Source organism: Lygodium microphyllum, chromosome 6 (assembly GCF_053477565.2).
Source record: "Lygodium microphyllum isolate KBCC chromosome 6, Lygodium_microphyllum_v1.1.10, whole genome shotgun sequence".
Lineage (NCBI taxonomy): Eukaryota > Viridiplantae > Streptophyta > Polypodiopsida > Schizaeales > Lygodiaceae > Lygodium > Lygodium microphyllum.
This window is the reverse complement of record NC_141140.1, coordinates 115,323,459-115,340,118: the sequence shown is the minus strand read 5'-3', so window position 1 is coordinate 115,340,118 and position 16,660 is coordinate 115,323,459. Positions and strand designations below refer to the sequence as shown.

At 42.0% G+C, this 16,660-nt stretch overlaps 1 protein-coding gene across 2 annotated transcripts in view; it reads left to right on the top strand.

The window, feature by feature from the left end:
• The window catches only part of LOC148034997 (vacuolar protein sorting-associated protein 9A-like), a 96,921-nt gene that overhangs the window by 46,033 nt on the left and 34,228 nt on the right, over window positions 1-16,660 (top strand). The window contains exons 2-3 of one of the 2 annotated variants that reach the window (XM_087679909.1): window positions 783-930; window positions 1,823-1,993. In XM_087679909.1, coding sequence (XP_087536035.1) covers window positions 783-930; window positions 1,823-1,993 — 319 coding nt within the window. The remainder of the gene's footprint in view (window positions 1-782; window positions 931-1,822; window positions 1,994-16,660) is intronic. The other variant, XM_087679911.1, reaches the window with a different exon arrangement.

The following is a 16,660-nucleotide window of genomic DNA, read 5'->3' as shown; positions in this document are numbered from 1 at the left end:
TGTTATTACAAAACTTCATTTGATTGCTGGTTCTCAAAACTTTACAATTTTATTTTTGACTGGTTGTTTGCAAATTGAGTTCAGTCTTCAAAGGCATCAAAAGTTTTTGTTCTGAACTTTAGAAGGCAAGCCCAAACCATTTGGGAATAGTCATAAATGACCAGATAAAGTAATAGTCATAAATAACCAACATAACAGATAAAGTATCTGAGGAGTAGTGTATGTGGGAACTCTATGAGCTATGCCCATTTGGCCCTATTTAAGGAGGTTGGTTTGTGTCCATCCAGCCATTTATTTAGCGGACTGTCAAGGTTCTTTGTTGATTAATTGCCATTATCTTTAGATCTGCGTATTAATTACTTAATTCTTCTATATGTGCAAGCATCATGTGCAAGGGCTGGTTGTGCCTCATGCTTCAAAATCCATTTACACTGCTACTGCTTTTCCTTACTCAACACCCCCCATTTCATCTTCCACTAAGAGGGAAAAACTGCCTCCCCTCATTCTTTGTACAAGATGACTACCCATTAACTTGGCCAGCCTGAGCCCTTATTACATTTTTTGGGGATTTTTTAAAAAATGGCTTGTGTGGCCTTTTGGGCACTTAACTACTGAACAATTTATTTTCTGGGGTAATGATCTATTTTTTGAATTGTTTTGTTTTGATCCCAGCCAAATACGATGCTGTATCTGTTGTAAAACAAATCATGTATAAACTCGGGCATTTCTTACTATCAAACATAATATGTTCACCTGATCTTCTTATTTGTTTCAACATGCAGATTCATTGCAGACCTATCTGCTAAACTACCTGATCCAGAAACTGACAGCAAAAGTGTCCAAGACTTCATGACAAGCATGGAACTCACGTTCAAAGACCATCCTGTTTGGGCAGGTGCCACAAGTGAAGAGCTAGAGAGTGCTGGAGAGGTTAGTCTGTAGTGGCCTTTTTGTTGAAGACTCCTAGCATGCTTCAGTTGACTGGTGCTGCAAATTTGCATAACTAGTTTCTTGTCTCAAATCAAAGCGTTGCAGTTATTCATCATTGTTCTAGTCTGGTGATTGATATCATTGTATTTTCAAAAAAATCCACTTCTTCTCTCACTCAGGTTCTATTGTGGCTAATTTTTAGAAAATTTGTCATACACTGTTTTATTTTTCTTGCTGGGAGCATCCTGCTTGAAAACTGTATGAACATTGTGCATAAAATTTACTCATCCTTTAAGGTGTTGGCCATACTGCATTGGTTTGGAAAATTTTAATAAAGCAAGTGTCCCCTCTATAGATGAGTTCTTTTTCTCAATATTTTGCTATGTTTTCCACCTTTCTTTTCTATTAATTAAGTTTTTTACATTTCTGAAGATGACATCCTTGTGGAACTTGGAATGTTTAAGAAACACACTTGCTTTAGATGTTTAGTTGGCTGCATAGCTCCTGCAAAACTGAGCAAACCATCTACTTGCAGACTCATGTTTCAAAATTGGCTTCAGTCTCTCAAAAGCAGTTACTTGCTAGCTATATGCTTGTGCAAGCTGCTTTAAAGCTACTACCTTTGATCTTTGAGGCAAAAATGTTTTTGTTGTTACACAGTGGGGTCAAAATTGTCAAGGTCCACAAAGATCATCCACTTTAACTTGACAAATGTACAAAATAATATCATCTAGATCAGCAGGATATTATCAAGTGTCTTCTTGCTACAGATGCATTTGTTAGTTTGAAATTTAGGCCACTCATCCATGATGCATATTTACAAAGGCTTGTTTTGGTGTCCTTCTTCACGAAATTCTGGGGTGACTTTAAGCACTTGTGCACGTGGTTGCAGGGGTTGGAGAAATATCTGATGACCAGACTTTTCAGTAGGACTTTTGCTCCAACTGCAGAAGAAAGAGAACATGATCAAATGATTTTTGAGAAAATATCTTTGTTGCAACAGTTTGTAAGGCCAGAACATCTTGATATACCACCCAAGTTTCAGAATGAATCTTCATGGCTTGTAAGTCTTAGCTTCCTTTTTGTTTCTTAACAACTAGACATGCAGCTTTGACATCACACACCTTGCAAAAAAACTCTCTTTTGAGTTACTTTTACGTCTGGAATGGTTTGTTGATAGTATCCCATGATATTCATAGGATACAATATAGTGTTTCCTCGAGGTGACTGTCCTGGTTTGTTGATAGTATCCCATGATATTCATAGGATACAATATAGTGTTTGTTGATAGTATCCCATGATATTCATAGGCTACAATATAGTGTTTCCTCGAGGTGACTGTCCTGGGTAATCAAGGTGGCAGCACTTGTAGAAGGGGGATGCTATGTGGAGGGAGTGAAATGTAGTCCTCCAGTTAGGGGTTTGTTGAAGAAGAAAGGGGCTAAAGTATGAGTCATGAAGTTTGTAGTCAACGGAGTGGCTCGAGGTGACTGCACTGTCCTGGGTAATCAAGGTGGCAGCCTTCGTAGAAGGGGGATGCTATGTGAAGGGAGTGAAATGCAGTCCTCTAGTTAGGGGGTTGTTGAAGAAGAAACTTGATGAAGGTGTACAGCAATGAAAAGATTGAAACGTGGTCCTCCATAGCTGTGTGATAAAGAAGAATAACCTCCAGGGGCTCCAGTAGCAGAAATGCAAGTGTATATTGATCGAGTGAACTTGTTGCAGCAAAATAAAGCTTTCTACTGATAGATATACTCTCCAAGAACTAGGCAACGGCTATGGCAGGTGATAGCATCATAAAACACAGATGCAAATTTAATGACACTATGAATGATTTCTAGGGCAACGGCTAATGCAGGCATGCCATTGCCTGTAGCAGCAATAGCGTCATAAAACACAGATGCAGATTTAATTACACTGAATGATTTCTAAAATTGGAAAGCTTCTATGGAAAAAAGCGTGATAGACAGGGACTCAATGACCGATGAGCTCCAACAGGAATTCACAGCTTGCAAGAAACAATTGGAGGGGCATGAAATGAATGTGACACCCTAGCTAGCAGAAAAAAAAAAAGGAATTGAAGACATGTAGAGCAAGACATTAATCCTTTGTGGAAGTAGCCACACAAACAAAGGCAGAGGCAAAGGAAAATATGAAATGGATAGCAGTAGCCAAAAAGGGGAAAGCCACTCCTACAAACATGATAGGAGTTATTAATGATACTTTGGAAGAGGAAGTTAGGAGGCAAGTAAGGATCCTGCATGTGTAGGGTACAAATGGAGAAGAAGAGGGAAGCCCATAGGAGGATGCAAAGGTAATTGGTATAAAGCTAGGTGCATCTGAGGAACAAGAATGTTTCTTTGCACGGAGGGCTCTTAAAGGCGCAAAAATATACATTGACGGGATTGGAGGATGATCATTATGGAAGCAGGCCAAGCTAGGAGTGCATGGCCTATAAGACTCTAAGGATCACAATACTGAATTGCAATGGGAGCCTACATTGATGTGCATGCTATTTTAAGGTAACCTATAAGAATAAAGACATTACTTTTATATAGAGACACATTAATGTGTAGGGAGTTTTCTCCCAATACTACATTGCTACATATGGGATTATGCCTTCTGGCCACAACCAGATATATGTGCTTTGCTAAAGGGGAGACATCTTATAAGTAGGATGCACTAGTATAGGTAGTTTGTAGACAACACTATATCACACAAGAAAACCTATGTATCAAGAGTTCCCAACAGAAGTGGATATGCAAAGAACCTCACATGATAGGGGCAATGTAACACAATGTGAAACACACTTTTTGACACTAGGGGGTTCTCATGGACTTGTTCTTTTTAAGTGTTTATCACATTGGCTAGGATTAGGTGCCCTTAGTTATTGGAATACTAAAGGGAGGGCTAGCACAATCAACTACTTGATGGGATCTCCTAGCTTGATAACCAATATTAGAAACTTTTTAATACGTGATAGACCCATTGGAATGGCAACCGATTATACATACCTTTCATTCTTAGTGGCTTGCATAGCATTGACTTGGAATTTCATATCATATAAATGCAGCCATTCGAGATATCATTTCATGCAAGACATAACTAGAATACATAGCATCACTGTCTATAAGGGACTATGGGCTATGGACCCACGACTTTCCAAAAGAGCTTACAAGAGGCAATAAATACTTTTCCACATAGTAGTGCCCCCTAGGGTATTCCTCCATATAATACCACCCCTCAAAACAACCGGTATGATGAGGAATGCTAGGATATTCGAGCAAAGTTACAACAAGAGATCCTACTTGGAATTTGCATATATATGCAGGAAAACTTGCTCTTACGACATTTAGCGCAAAGGAAACAAAGTAATACTTGGCCAGGCTTGAGATAGAGATTTACAAATATTCTTGGGACAGGACAATAAGAGGGCTTGGAAGATGTTCCGAGAAAGAGAGTCTACCACCTTGATTTTAGCTGAGTATCGGCATCTCCTCGTCGAGTTCTTAACTACTAGGGCTCCTAAGTCTTGTGACGATTAGGTTACCCTGTTTCTTAACAAGATACCAAGAAAATATTTCCATTTTGTGCAGTAGGTGATTTCACAGCCTTAGATGCCTACATTTTATGAGTTTGAGTGTCACTTGTTGCATTACACACGGTTGTTTGATCAATTTTATAACATGCCCTTGATAGAGGGGGACTCTAGCTGCATCCTTTTAGAGGGGGAAAAAGGGCAAGGATAAAGAAAACTCAAATCAAAATCAAAATTAATATAGGGCTAGTGAATCCCAAAGAAACACTCAATCTACACTGAAACTTGGATGGTAGAATGTACCTAAAATGGATTGGTATTGTCAACATCGTTAAAAGGCTAGCCATTATGATGACTAGTGTCGATCTAAGGTAAGAGGCACACAACCAAAATCCAAGAATTAGACTCTCACACACCGGCTGGGTAACCCCTAACAAGGGAAGCAAGGTAGTGGCAACCCTCAATAGGGGCAGTGGCAAGGCCAGATCCACACTGCCACCAATTAGTCATCATAGTCGGCTAACTACTCAACTCGAGAGGGTTTACTTGACTGGTTTGCAGAGGCCCATATCGTCTCTTTAGAGACATTAGATGCGAGTCTTATTCACATTTGCGAGTTGCCTCCTGATGAGGTGCATGCAAAGGCTCACTCCTCTCATAGTCAAGCACCTCAGTATTTGTTTGGCTTGTGGATAGTGGAGCTACCCATCACATGACTCCTAGAGCGAACATTTTCATTTCCCAAGCCCTTGTAGCTGGGAGTGTCAGTGTAGAAAGCAACTCCTCGATCAAGATTCAGGCCTAGGGTCGTGTCAGATTTTTCACAGACTTGGGTCTAGATTTTGCTTTGCTGGATGATGTCTATCATGTTTCCCAGCTTGGGGTGAACTCCTTGTTTGTTCAATAGCTTTGTCAATTGGGGCGAGTAGTTCACCACGACCACAGTTGAGGTTCTAGACTCTGAGACTGATTTAGTGATTGCTTGAGGTAAGGCATAACCTAATGGCTTTTACCACATGACACACCTTACCGAGTCGAATGTTGATGATTGAGAGTTCCATTGCTTCTAGGCTTGAGCCACCGCATGGGAGTCCACGGATTTTGAGCTTCTTTGGCATTTTCGCTTAGGGCATCTTGGCTCTGACTTTCTTTATAAGCTATCGTATTAGGGAATGGTTGAGGGCCTTCCATGCCTAAAACTATCTTGAGAGGTTTGTAAAGCATGTCAGCTAGGTAAATAATATCGTGTACCGTTTCCTCATCAGCCTTATCACTTGTGTATTGTTTGCAGTAGAGCTTCTTGAGCGCCTTTGGATCGAGGTTGTTAATACTTTAGTATATAACTTCAACCCATGTTCGACTGCGGTAGTCCCTAAAAAGACTCTGTATGAGGCATTTTTTAGCTCTTGGCTTGTTATTTTTTACTTTAGAGTTTTCGATATGGTGCTTATATACATACTCTTGATGACAAGATAGGAAAGCTCACCCCTTGAGTTGATCTCTTGTTCTTTGTGGGCTATTCTTCTGAAGCGAAAGTCTATCGTTTGTTCGATCCTTAGATGAAAGGTGATTGTTAGGAGGATGTTGTCTTTGATAAGAGGGACATAGTGCAATCCTCTGTACCGGACTCTTCATCCTTACCTTTGCTCAGATCATTTGAAATCGTGCCTACTGAGTTGAGTCTACTGTCCGCTCTTGACCTTCCTGCAGATACTCAGCTTCTAGGTCTCCTCTGCGAGACCCGTTACCTCGCTGATATGAGAAGACTATACAGGATTTGGGGATCCTTTCATTGGATTACACTACGAAGAGTCCTAGAAGGTCTCCTCGGCTCGCTCCTCAAGCTTCATATGCATTGCTGTTTAGGGTGATCACATTGCACATATTGGGTCGGACAGTTGGCAAGAGGCTCTCTAGGACCCTCTGCGGCATGAGACCATGGGGAAGGAACTAGATAGTATTGATCGAAATGGGACTTGGACATTGGTGGATCGTCCTAGTCACAAGGTAGTCATCAGAACGAAGTGGATTTTACTTTGGTTGATTCATACTAAGCCAGATCTTGTATACTTAGTTCTTTTGCTTAGTCAATATTTTAATGCACCTAGAATGTCTCATTGGATTACTTGTCTTCGTGTGTTAAGATATTTATGGTATACGTATAACTATGGACTAACTTATGGTCATGGTTTATACTCATAGGGGTATACTAATTGCGACTGGGCAGGAGATTGTGACACCCGGCGTTGCCATAGAGGCTACCTTTATACCTTGGGTACAACACCCATCTCTTGGGCTAGCTGTACACGGTCGAGGCAGAGTATCGAGCTCTCTTCGATGGTATACGGAAGCCATCTACTTAAGCAATTTGCTAGTTGCACTATAATTTCCTTGCGAGTCACCTACAATTGTCTACTGCGACAATCAGAGTGCTTTTATCCATATTGTCCTTGCGTGCAATTTTATCATCACCCCTTGGACACAGCAATCCTATCATCATGCCTTGGACACGGCACGTGGCGGTTCATTATCTCTTCACTAGAGATTTGATTGAGCTAGGTACAATTTGCCTAGAGTTTGTATTATCCAGTGACAACTTTGTAGATATTTTGACCAAGGTGGTCAACCGGCCGGTTCTACAGTATTTTCTATTGCAGATTGGGTACATCCTTCTCTACTTCTTTCGATTGACAGGGAGAGGGCGTTTTCCTCCTACTTTTCCTTTTAGTTTGAGAGGGGGTAGTTTTTTTCTCTTGATAGTGACATTGATATTTTTTACAATTTTTCACTTTCAAACATTTATTTATTTTGTATTGTATATTATGGACGTTTGTAACTTCATCCATACTGTCAAGATAGCATGATTGTAAAAGGACGCTTGGACAAGCGAATAATTTTCTTGTGAGAGCATTGTCGAAGTGGCACTATTGCATCGCATTTTGCATGAGCATGAAAATTTGCATCTTTCTTTGCATTATTCTATGCATTAGCATTTTGTTCATGTAAACATGCATATGTGCGTATTTATCTCTTTTCAGTTACCCTTGGAGTAGTTGACTTTGGATCTACATAATCGTAGCATTGTACATGGCAGTCTTCAAAGGCATTTTTTTCCTATGCCTGTATGCTTGCTTTGCTTGTTGTGCTTGCTTATTTGTTTTATCTTTCTCTCTCCACATATTGTCTATATGATTGACACACACACACATACACACACACACACACATGCACACACATACACACATAGAAATCCCCAAGTACTTATCCTAGTCATATATGGGATTGTTTTGCTTGTTTTATGAAGGTAGTGGGGCTATCCATTCTTATTTTCTTGTACTTTGGGGCATGGTGACTCAATGGAATGAAAACAAATTCGAAATTCTAACTTAATGCTAATACTTTTGAACAAATTATACCAAAAGCCCTCCAAAAAGAAAAAAGCCCCAGAAAGTCCACTGTTGACTCCATTCGTCTTTGCAGGACTTGGTAGGCCCTTGGGTAGCTAACGTGTACTCTTGGTTCGATGTCCTAGCCTCTTTGGGGTGATTACTTGGGCTCCCTTGGTAAGATAACCATCATCTCTATAGTCTTGATAGGTCACCAGGCAGTCGACGCACACCCTTTGCCGGATACCTTGGCTGCTTTGGGGTGGGACGCCTTGGGGTAAAAGAAAACAAACATAAATGGCTTATTTCTTATGGCTCCATTTTGGGCCCGAGAGGGTGTGTTGAGCTAAAAATGCATTAACTTGACTTAAACAACCCCAAAATGTGTTTAATTAATGAAGAAAATTTTAATTAAAAAAAAACGCAATCCTAGAGAGTTACTATGTGCCACATGGAAAACCCTAATTTGGGTGCCCTAAACTTTCTATAAATAGGCATGCAGTCTACCACTCTCCCTTAATCTCGTTTTTGCAGGTTTCAAGAGCCGTATCCCTGCACTGTCGCTCGCAACCTTTTTGTGGAGAACATTGTGGTCAAAGCTTTGCCTAGCCATCTACTACTATTTGGCCCTTGATTTCAGCCTTCACCACCTGTCTGTAGCTGCCGCTTGGTATCCTGGAGCTGTTGTCTACTGCCTGAGTGTTGTATTTGATATTGACGTCAGCATCTGGTGCTGTCGCTAGCAAATTGGAGCTGTCACCTTGATCTTCTCTCTTCACCAAAGGTTGTGTTTGATTCTAACAGTTGTTACACAATGTTTCTCTCTTCCGAAGTACTTGTGTTTTTAGTCTTTCTCTCTTTTACACTGCTATCTACATTAGATTCAGCCTTCCTTGACTGCGTTTGTTGGTGTTTGATACTCAAAGGTTGCCTTTGTTGTGATATAGGATCTGTTCAGAGTAAGACATACTCTACAGCTCATAACCTTTGCCTTGATCCTAGAGATAGAAGAGTTCGAGGTTCAATATTCACTACATAGTGTGTTTGCTACATGATTAGTGTATATACAATATTTATTCACTTTATTATTCATTGTATTCATTGTCTCTGAGTTACCCTAACCCTAACACTAATTGTGCTCTGGTTTATCAGTTTGTGCTTTGTCGTACAATTAGTTTTGCGTTTTTGTGTTTAGAGTATTTTTTCACATGCTGTGGTCATGAAAGCCACTACTGTCTTTTACTTATGGCTTGACCAAGAGATGGGAGCCGTGCCCAAGAAAAAGAGAAAGCCACCATGGGAATGTGAGATGTCGAGATCTCCTACCTAGTTAAAACCAATGCAACCTTGCAAGCATAAACCACGACTACGCTAACTTCTTTTGTATCGATGAACTCTTTTTAATCTTCTGTTTCATGGGTTGATGAACATAATCATATTTCTTTACTGATTTCTCTTTTCTTCCATCTGTCAAACCATAAGGACAGGTACACCGAAGATATCTCAAAATACATAAATAGATAGTCCAATGTGACATCCTAGCTGTATGAAATACTGATTAAGCAAGCTAACTGAGTATGCTAAATTTCGCCTAGTATGAATCAACCAAAGAATGCTCACTACAATAGACCTATAGATATGCTCATCGAAGGGTTGACTCAGAGCATCCTTAGATAAGTGGATAGTGGGATCGAGAGGCTTGGCCATAGGCCGTGTTTGATTTGTGTATTACTGTTTCACCAATTGAGAGTGTACTTTTGTTGTGGCACAAAAACAATATCCTCAGATGGAACTCTCTCCATCTCCCCCAAAAAAGGACAATCGATCGAGGTCAGTCATCTCAAACGTAGCACTAAGCTGGGTCTTAATTTTCACCATGGTTGTAGAATCTAAGCTAGTGATAAGTAAATCATCTAAGTAAAATAGGATGTAGCAAACCCCAGTGATATAGTCATATAAGTTCCGGTCATAACGGATAGAATGGTGTGTATGAGTTTTAAGGAACTCGTCTATCCTCTGGAATCGAGACCATGGTGCTTGCTTTAGTCCATAAAGGGCTTTTTACAAATAAATGATCTTATCTTTTCGGTCATCAGAAGGAAACCTAGGTGGCTGCTTAACATAGACTTCCTTCTTCAGATAACCGTTCAGAAAGGCACTTTTGACATCCATCTAATAGATCGACTAATTGTGGTGAGTGGCTAGCGAGACCAATATCTCTTCATAGTCAATACCTTGCTTTTGTTGAAACCCTTGCACGACAAGGTGAGTCTTGTACTTGTCTAGGTCCCATCAGCTTTTAGCTTTATCCTAAAAATCCACTTGATCTCGATGACTTTCTTGTGAATCGGAAGATCCACCAAGGCTCAAGTCTTATTTTGGTCAATACTTTCTAGCTCCTTTTTCATGGTCTTTTGTCATTAGGGATGTTGAAGTACATCCTGCCAACTTTCCGGCTCGAAATATTCTATGTAGCATGTTGTAAACATATATGCAAATGAAGCTTGAGGAGCAAGTTGAGCAGATATTCTAGGGCTCTCCAAAGTGGAATTTAGTGGAAAGACCTTTGAATCCCGTATGGTTTGTTGGTACCAACGAGAAATCAGGTCTCGTGAGGGGGGCTGGGGGCTAAAAAATATGTGGGAAGGTTAAGAGCAGGTAGTAGATCCGGTTTAGAAGAATGTACTATCTCTGATAGTGTATGTGGAGGAACTGGCTTGGACACTGATATAGAAGATTGCACAATATCCCTCTAATAAAAAAACGACATCTTTCCATATGATCACCTTGTTTATTCGAGGATCGAAGAAACGAAAGGCTTTTGCCTCTAAGAAATATCCAACGAAAATAAGAAGATTAGTTTGGCGATTGAGATTTCCTATCATATGATTAGGAGTGTATGTATTCGCATGTAACAAATCTTTTGTATATCAATTATTATGAAGACATATTGCAAATTAATTTGATACTCATGTACTTTGAAAGGCGATTTGTATTATTTAAGTGTTTCAAAATATGATTAAATGTTCATTCTTCTATTTAAGGGTGGTCAATGGCTAGAGTGCCCTATTATTATACTTGGGTCGTCCTTGACAAGATGCCCAAAGAGCAAATAAAAGTTTAATTGAGCGGTTAGATTGATCAGAAATATCAGATGACTAAGACTTTTACACTCAGATAGTCAAATTGACTAGAAGTCCATATAATGAGTGGTTCCAGAAAGTGAAACTAGTTGCTCATGATCGAAAAAACAAACCAGGGTACCAGTTGAGGATGTACACTGAAATGTCAATAGCCTTGATCCCAAGGCACTTAAGGAGCTTTGCTATGAATAGTATAGAGTATGCCATGTTTATGATTGTCCGGTTTCTATGCTCTACGACTCCATTCTGAGAAAGGAAGTTGGTAGAAGTGGGCTGGCGATAGATGCTATGCTGCTATAGAAACTCGGTGAACTTGTGGGACATATGTTGGCTATGTTGCTCATGAAGATGGACCAGTAGGCTATGGAGGGTAAAGCTCCATGATGGAGAGAGAGAGAGAGAGAGAGAGAGAGAGAGAGAGAGGAGATGGAAGCCCTTCTACTGCCTATTTGACCCGCGTATCCCTGCTGTCGCCGGACCTGTGCGTCACTGCCGTCGCCTGCCAACGTTCGGACCTGCGTCACTGCTGTTGCTTGGACCTACTTGCGCCCTCTCGGAACGGACCTGCGACTCATTAATTCGCACCACACTGTAGACGCCCCCCGGATTCGAACGCCCTGCTGGCCTGCGGCCCTCCTGATCGTGCTTGTCCTGATCTGCACAGGTGTCGCACTACAAAAAACCCTAATCTCGACTGTTCATAATCAACGAAAGGAAGTGTTACGCCACGGCCATGTATTCTGCATCTACTGCCCCACTAGACATCAGTCATGTGTCCTACTGCCCCTGGGCGCCACGCTGTGCATTTTTGTCTTCCGTAAGCTCTGCTTTTTCCCTGTCGTCCTGCGAGCTCTGTCCCTGCACGCCTGCAACCTGTCATCGGTACCTGCCTTCTGTGACCTCTGCCTGTGCATGCTTGCAACCTGTTCATGTGGTGCCCAGATCTGTTCCTGGAGAAGGGACAGCTCTGTCCTAGGCAGAAACAGTCCTGCTGTCCGGGCAGTCTTCAGCACACCCTGCTTGAAGGTCGTCTTACTTGCGGATCGTGGCTTTGCATCTGACCTGCACAAGTGGTGATACAACATGGCTGGTCTGGATATGGCCTTTATCAACCAAACGGTGGCAGCCCTTGGTCCGGATTCTGATATAGAGGAACCATAGGATATGGTTCCTTGCACAGAGGAGATGCCCCCTGGTCCTGACTTCCAGCCTGCGGGCAAAAGCACCAAGCATACTTCGGAAGATACAATGGATCATCAGGAACGTTCTTATGCTCAGGTTGCTTCTGATTCGGTGGATTCTCAGGATGTTGGCTGGAAGCATTTGTTGGAGTTTGCCAACACTCTGCTTGGTGATTATGTTCAACATAATCATCAAGCGTTTTTTGACTCTAGAACTGCAGATGTTCTGGAAGCCACTGTGGACCCGAAAAATGTCTTGCGCTCATTCTCAGTGTTTTATGAGCCTGCTTTTATACTCTTCTTCACTCGTAGGATCCCAGTGCTTTTCCATATTCGCCAGTGGCTGCAAAGTCTACTACAAGGGGAGTGTGTTGAAGAGATTTTTGTTGGGCCTCGAGGCTTTTATGAGGTGCTGTTGAAATCAGACAAGCATCGTGCCGATCTGCTGTCTAAATTGCCATTGTTCTTTGATCGCCGTTTGGTCCATGTTGTGCCATGCCCAATGGCAGATTTTCAGCGCCTGCTTCAACGTGAATGCCCGGTGTGGGTTGAAGTAGAAAACTGTCTGGCTGTCTATTGGCCACTGTTAAAGGATGCCATGGCCGTTGTGGGCACTGTTTTGGTTCCCTCGAGCCTAAGGGCCATGAATCATAACCGTTTGTGTATGCTATGGGACATTGCTCGGAAAAGGCCTGCTTGGTTACGTCTTAATTGCTCTGGCATGCATCCTTTGCACTTTTGTTTGAAATGGGGTAACTTTGCAGGGCATTGTTTTTTGTGTGGAAAATTGGGGCATTTTATGGCCGAATGCCCAGTGAAGCAACCGACTTCAGATGCTGAGCATGTTTTGCCTCCCATGGAAGATATGGTGCTTGATGCTCCGTCGCAGGATGCAACCCAGCCACCTAAAGTTTTGGATAAAGGTAAACAACATGTTTCGGGTTTGGATTCCCGTGGCAATGACTGGGTAGATGTACGTGCAAAGAAAGGTAAAAGGTTTGATGCTGGCATGGCGGATACTGTGCCTAATGCTTCACAAGATTCCTTGGGTACTTATACACGCAGGAAAGAAATGTTGTCTTCAGAGCACACTGCTCATGCTATGGTTTCTTCTGCTCCTCGCAATCAGCCTACTAGGAAAGTATATACGGACGGTCTAAAGGGTCCACCTGCTAAGTTGGCTTTTGATGCTAGTGGTAACGTGATTACCCCATGGGGTCGTCGTTATCCCCGTTCCATTCCCAAGACAGTGGATACACCGTCTACCTCTAAATCTGGCCGTCAGAACCCTTTTGCCGTGTTAGCTGATTTTTTGGACGAGGGAGTCCTTGACATTCTAGCAGAAAAGGTTAAATCGAGGCAAGCTTTGCCTCGTTCCTGATTTTCTTTTTTGAATACACATGAAGATAGCCACGTGGAATGTGCGAGGCATTTGTTCTCGCAATAAGCAACATGCCATGTGGATTGTATTGCATGAGAATCAGTGGGATGTCTTGTGTGCTGTTGAGCACAAGAGTCACGGTGAAGCAGGAAAAGTTGTGGATTGCCATGGGTTTCGCTTGTTTTATGCAGGGACACATGCCATGCATTATTCTGGTGTGCTTATGATTGTACATGAGAAATATCAGCCTGTTCTTATTAAAAATGATGTACATGGTCGTTTTGTGGTGATTGAAGTTTTATTTGAAGGAGAGATCTTATGGTTACTTGGCCTCTATGCTCCAAATGACCCTTTATCCCGCCGGGATCTTTGGAATACTTTGCAGACCTCCTTGTCACTTGGCAGACGGGGTTTTTTGATGGGGGATTTTAATATGTGTGTTGATTCTTCACAGTCCACATCAGAGCATTCGGTGATGGACGCTCCGGAAAGCCGTGTGTGGAATGCGTTTGCTCTTGCCGTACTTAAGCAAGATCTTTGGTCATGGCTACACCTTTCTTCTACAGGGTTTACTTTTCATTCTGCGCAGTATACAACTACATGGTCACGGTTGGACCGCATGTACATCATGCAAGATGATTCTTTTCTTCCTAAGATGCTGGAAATGAAAGTGTTGCAGCAATATGCCTTGTCGTACCATTTTCCTCTACATCTTGAGATGCTTGCACAACCCATTGCACCTTTTAAGCAATTTCTGGATAGACTCCCTTTGCGTTTCAACTCGTCTTATTTGAAGCATTCAATCTTTAAGGGTTATAAGCAGCAATTGATTGATAGATTTTTATTGGGATTTTCCTCTGAGGGCAATGCTTCTTTTGAACAATTGCTCTCTAATGTGCAACGGGTTGTTCGGCAGTATGGGATCCATCATGCCTGTCTTTGTCGGCGGCGTTGACAAGCAGCGGAGGAATTACTAGCTTTGGTTCGTTCTCTACTGGTGGAGACTCCAGATGATGTATTTCTGCTGCCACTGGCTATGCGTTTGGCTGATCTTATTAAAGAGTTTCAGTTGAAATCTTAATAGCAGGCCAAATTGCAAAATTTGATTGAGAATTTGCAAGATAGTGCTTGTCAGACTCATAAGTTATTTCGAGCTTTACATGCATCTCCTGCTCGAGAGAATATGACTAGACTCCAGCATGCAGAAGGTCAAATGGTCATTGATCCTCAGACTATTGTGAATATGTGCAAGAATTATTTTCTAGACCTTCTTGGTTCTACTCCTTCACCTTCTGATCAAGTTATTCATGCCCGCTCAGTTTTCTATGATTTGGTCCGCAATCAGGTTCCACATGACATGCAAACTACTTTGGAGACAGATATTTGTGAGGCGGAGGTTATGGATGTTTTGTTACACTTGCCCAAGGATAAAAGTCTCAGTTGGGATGGCCTCACCAATGAATTTTTTGAGGTTTTTGCTACCCAACTGGTGAAACCATTGACGGCTATGTTTCAGCAGGTTTGGGAAATGGGGTTCATGCCTTCCTCATGGAAAGAAGGTCTTATCAAATTGCTTCCAAAAGTTTCTTCGCCGTCAATGCTGAAACATTGGTGACCAATTTCTTTGATGGGTTCGATGTATAAAATATTTTTCAAAGTGATGGCGAATCGGCTCCATAAGCATCTTCTTGCCATTGTGCATCCTCTTCAATATGGTTTCATTAAGGGCCGAAACATTCTGCATAATGTCTTAAATGTGCAAATGGCTATTGAATATGCAAGGCACTCTAATCAGGAGGTGGTATTGATTTAATTGGACCTGGAAAAGGCTTTTGATTATTTAGACTGGTCTTTCATTGCAGAACTTATGTCTACTATGGGCTTTGGTACTCGGATGCCTCGTTTGATCTAAACCATTAGTGCTGTGGCTTCTTCGCAAGTTATGCTAAATGGTGGTGTTACAGAACCATTTGTCCTTGCACGCTCTGTGAGATAGGGTTGCCCTTTGAGTCCTCTCTTTTTTGCCCTTGCGACTCATCCGGTTCTTTTGATGTTATCTCATATGGCAGCTTCTACTCAGTTGGCTGGATTGTCTCTTCCTTTTGGACAACACTTCATTAGTCAATCCTTGGCTGATGACAGCTTTATGATTTTGCGTGCGGACAAGGATAATCTTCGCAAAGCACTAGATGTTTGGACTCTCTTTGGTCATGCTTCTGGTCTTCATATCAATGCTTTGAAATCAGCCATTCTCAGTTGCACGGAGTTAGATTTGCAGTCATTGGACTGGCAGGGATTGGTTGTTCCCTGTGGTTCCATTGTCAGGCATCTTGGGTACCCTTTGGGTGTTGATGTTCGGCCAAAGCAACTACTAGAGTGGATTTCACAGAAACTGGCAGCTAAGTTTCTGTATTGGAAGTCGCAGGCTTGGCCCTTCCATGTTCGCCTCAAAGTGGCTCAGACAATAATGGGAACAGCTTTTGATGGTGCTCCAGAGCAGACAACTGTTTCCTGCCCTTGCTTCGGATCGTCCCTGGCAGGATTGGGACTTTGAAGGCCGGCTGAGTTTAGGCAAAGCTTCTGCTAACCAGGTCTATCATCTTCTGATTAAAGATCATCAATGGCTGGTTACTAAAGCTAATGCTCTATGGGGATTGTGTAAATCCCGGTCATGGTGGAGGGCAACTGTGATGGAGGGGTGGTTGAACAAGACACCCTTCAAATATAAGGTCTTTCTTTGGAGGGTGATGATTGGGGGTCTTCCGCTTGCTTCAGCTCTTTCCAAGTGACGAATCTCCAACGGCAACTGTTTCTTTTGCACCACCAGTGTGGAATCTGCCCGTCACCGATTTATTTCTTGCCCCATTGCTAAGAAAATCTGGTCGTTCTTGTTAGTCGTTTGGCGAGCAGTGGTTGATTTCTCGCTAAGGTCTTTTGATTGGGTCTTTGTGCAGCCCAAATACCCAACACCGGCACAGCCACATATGAAGCTCGTGTTTCACTTTCTTCGATATTGGGGCTGTTGGCATAACTGCACCATTCAGAATGCTTTTCTTTTTGATTCCGCCTGTAACGTTGAGCGGCATATTGCTAGGCTTAAG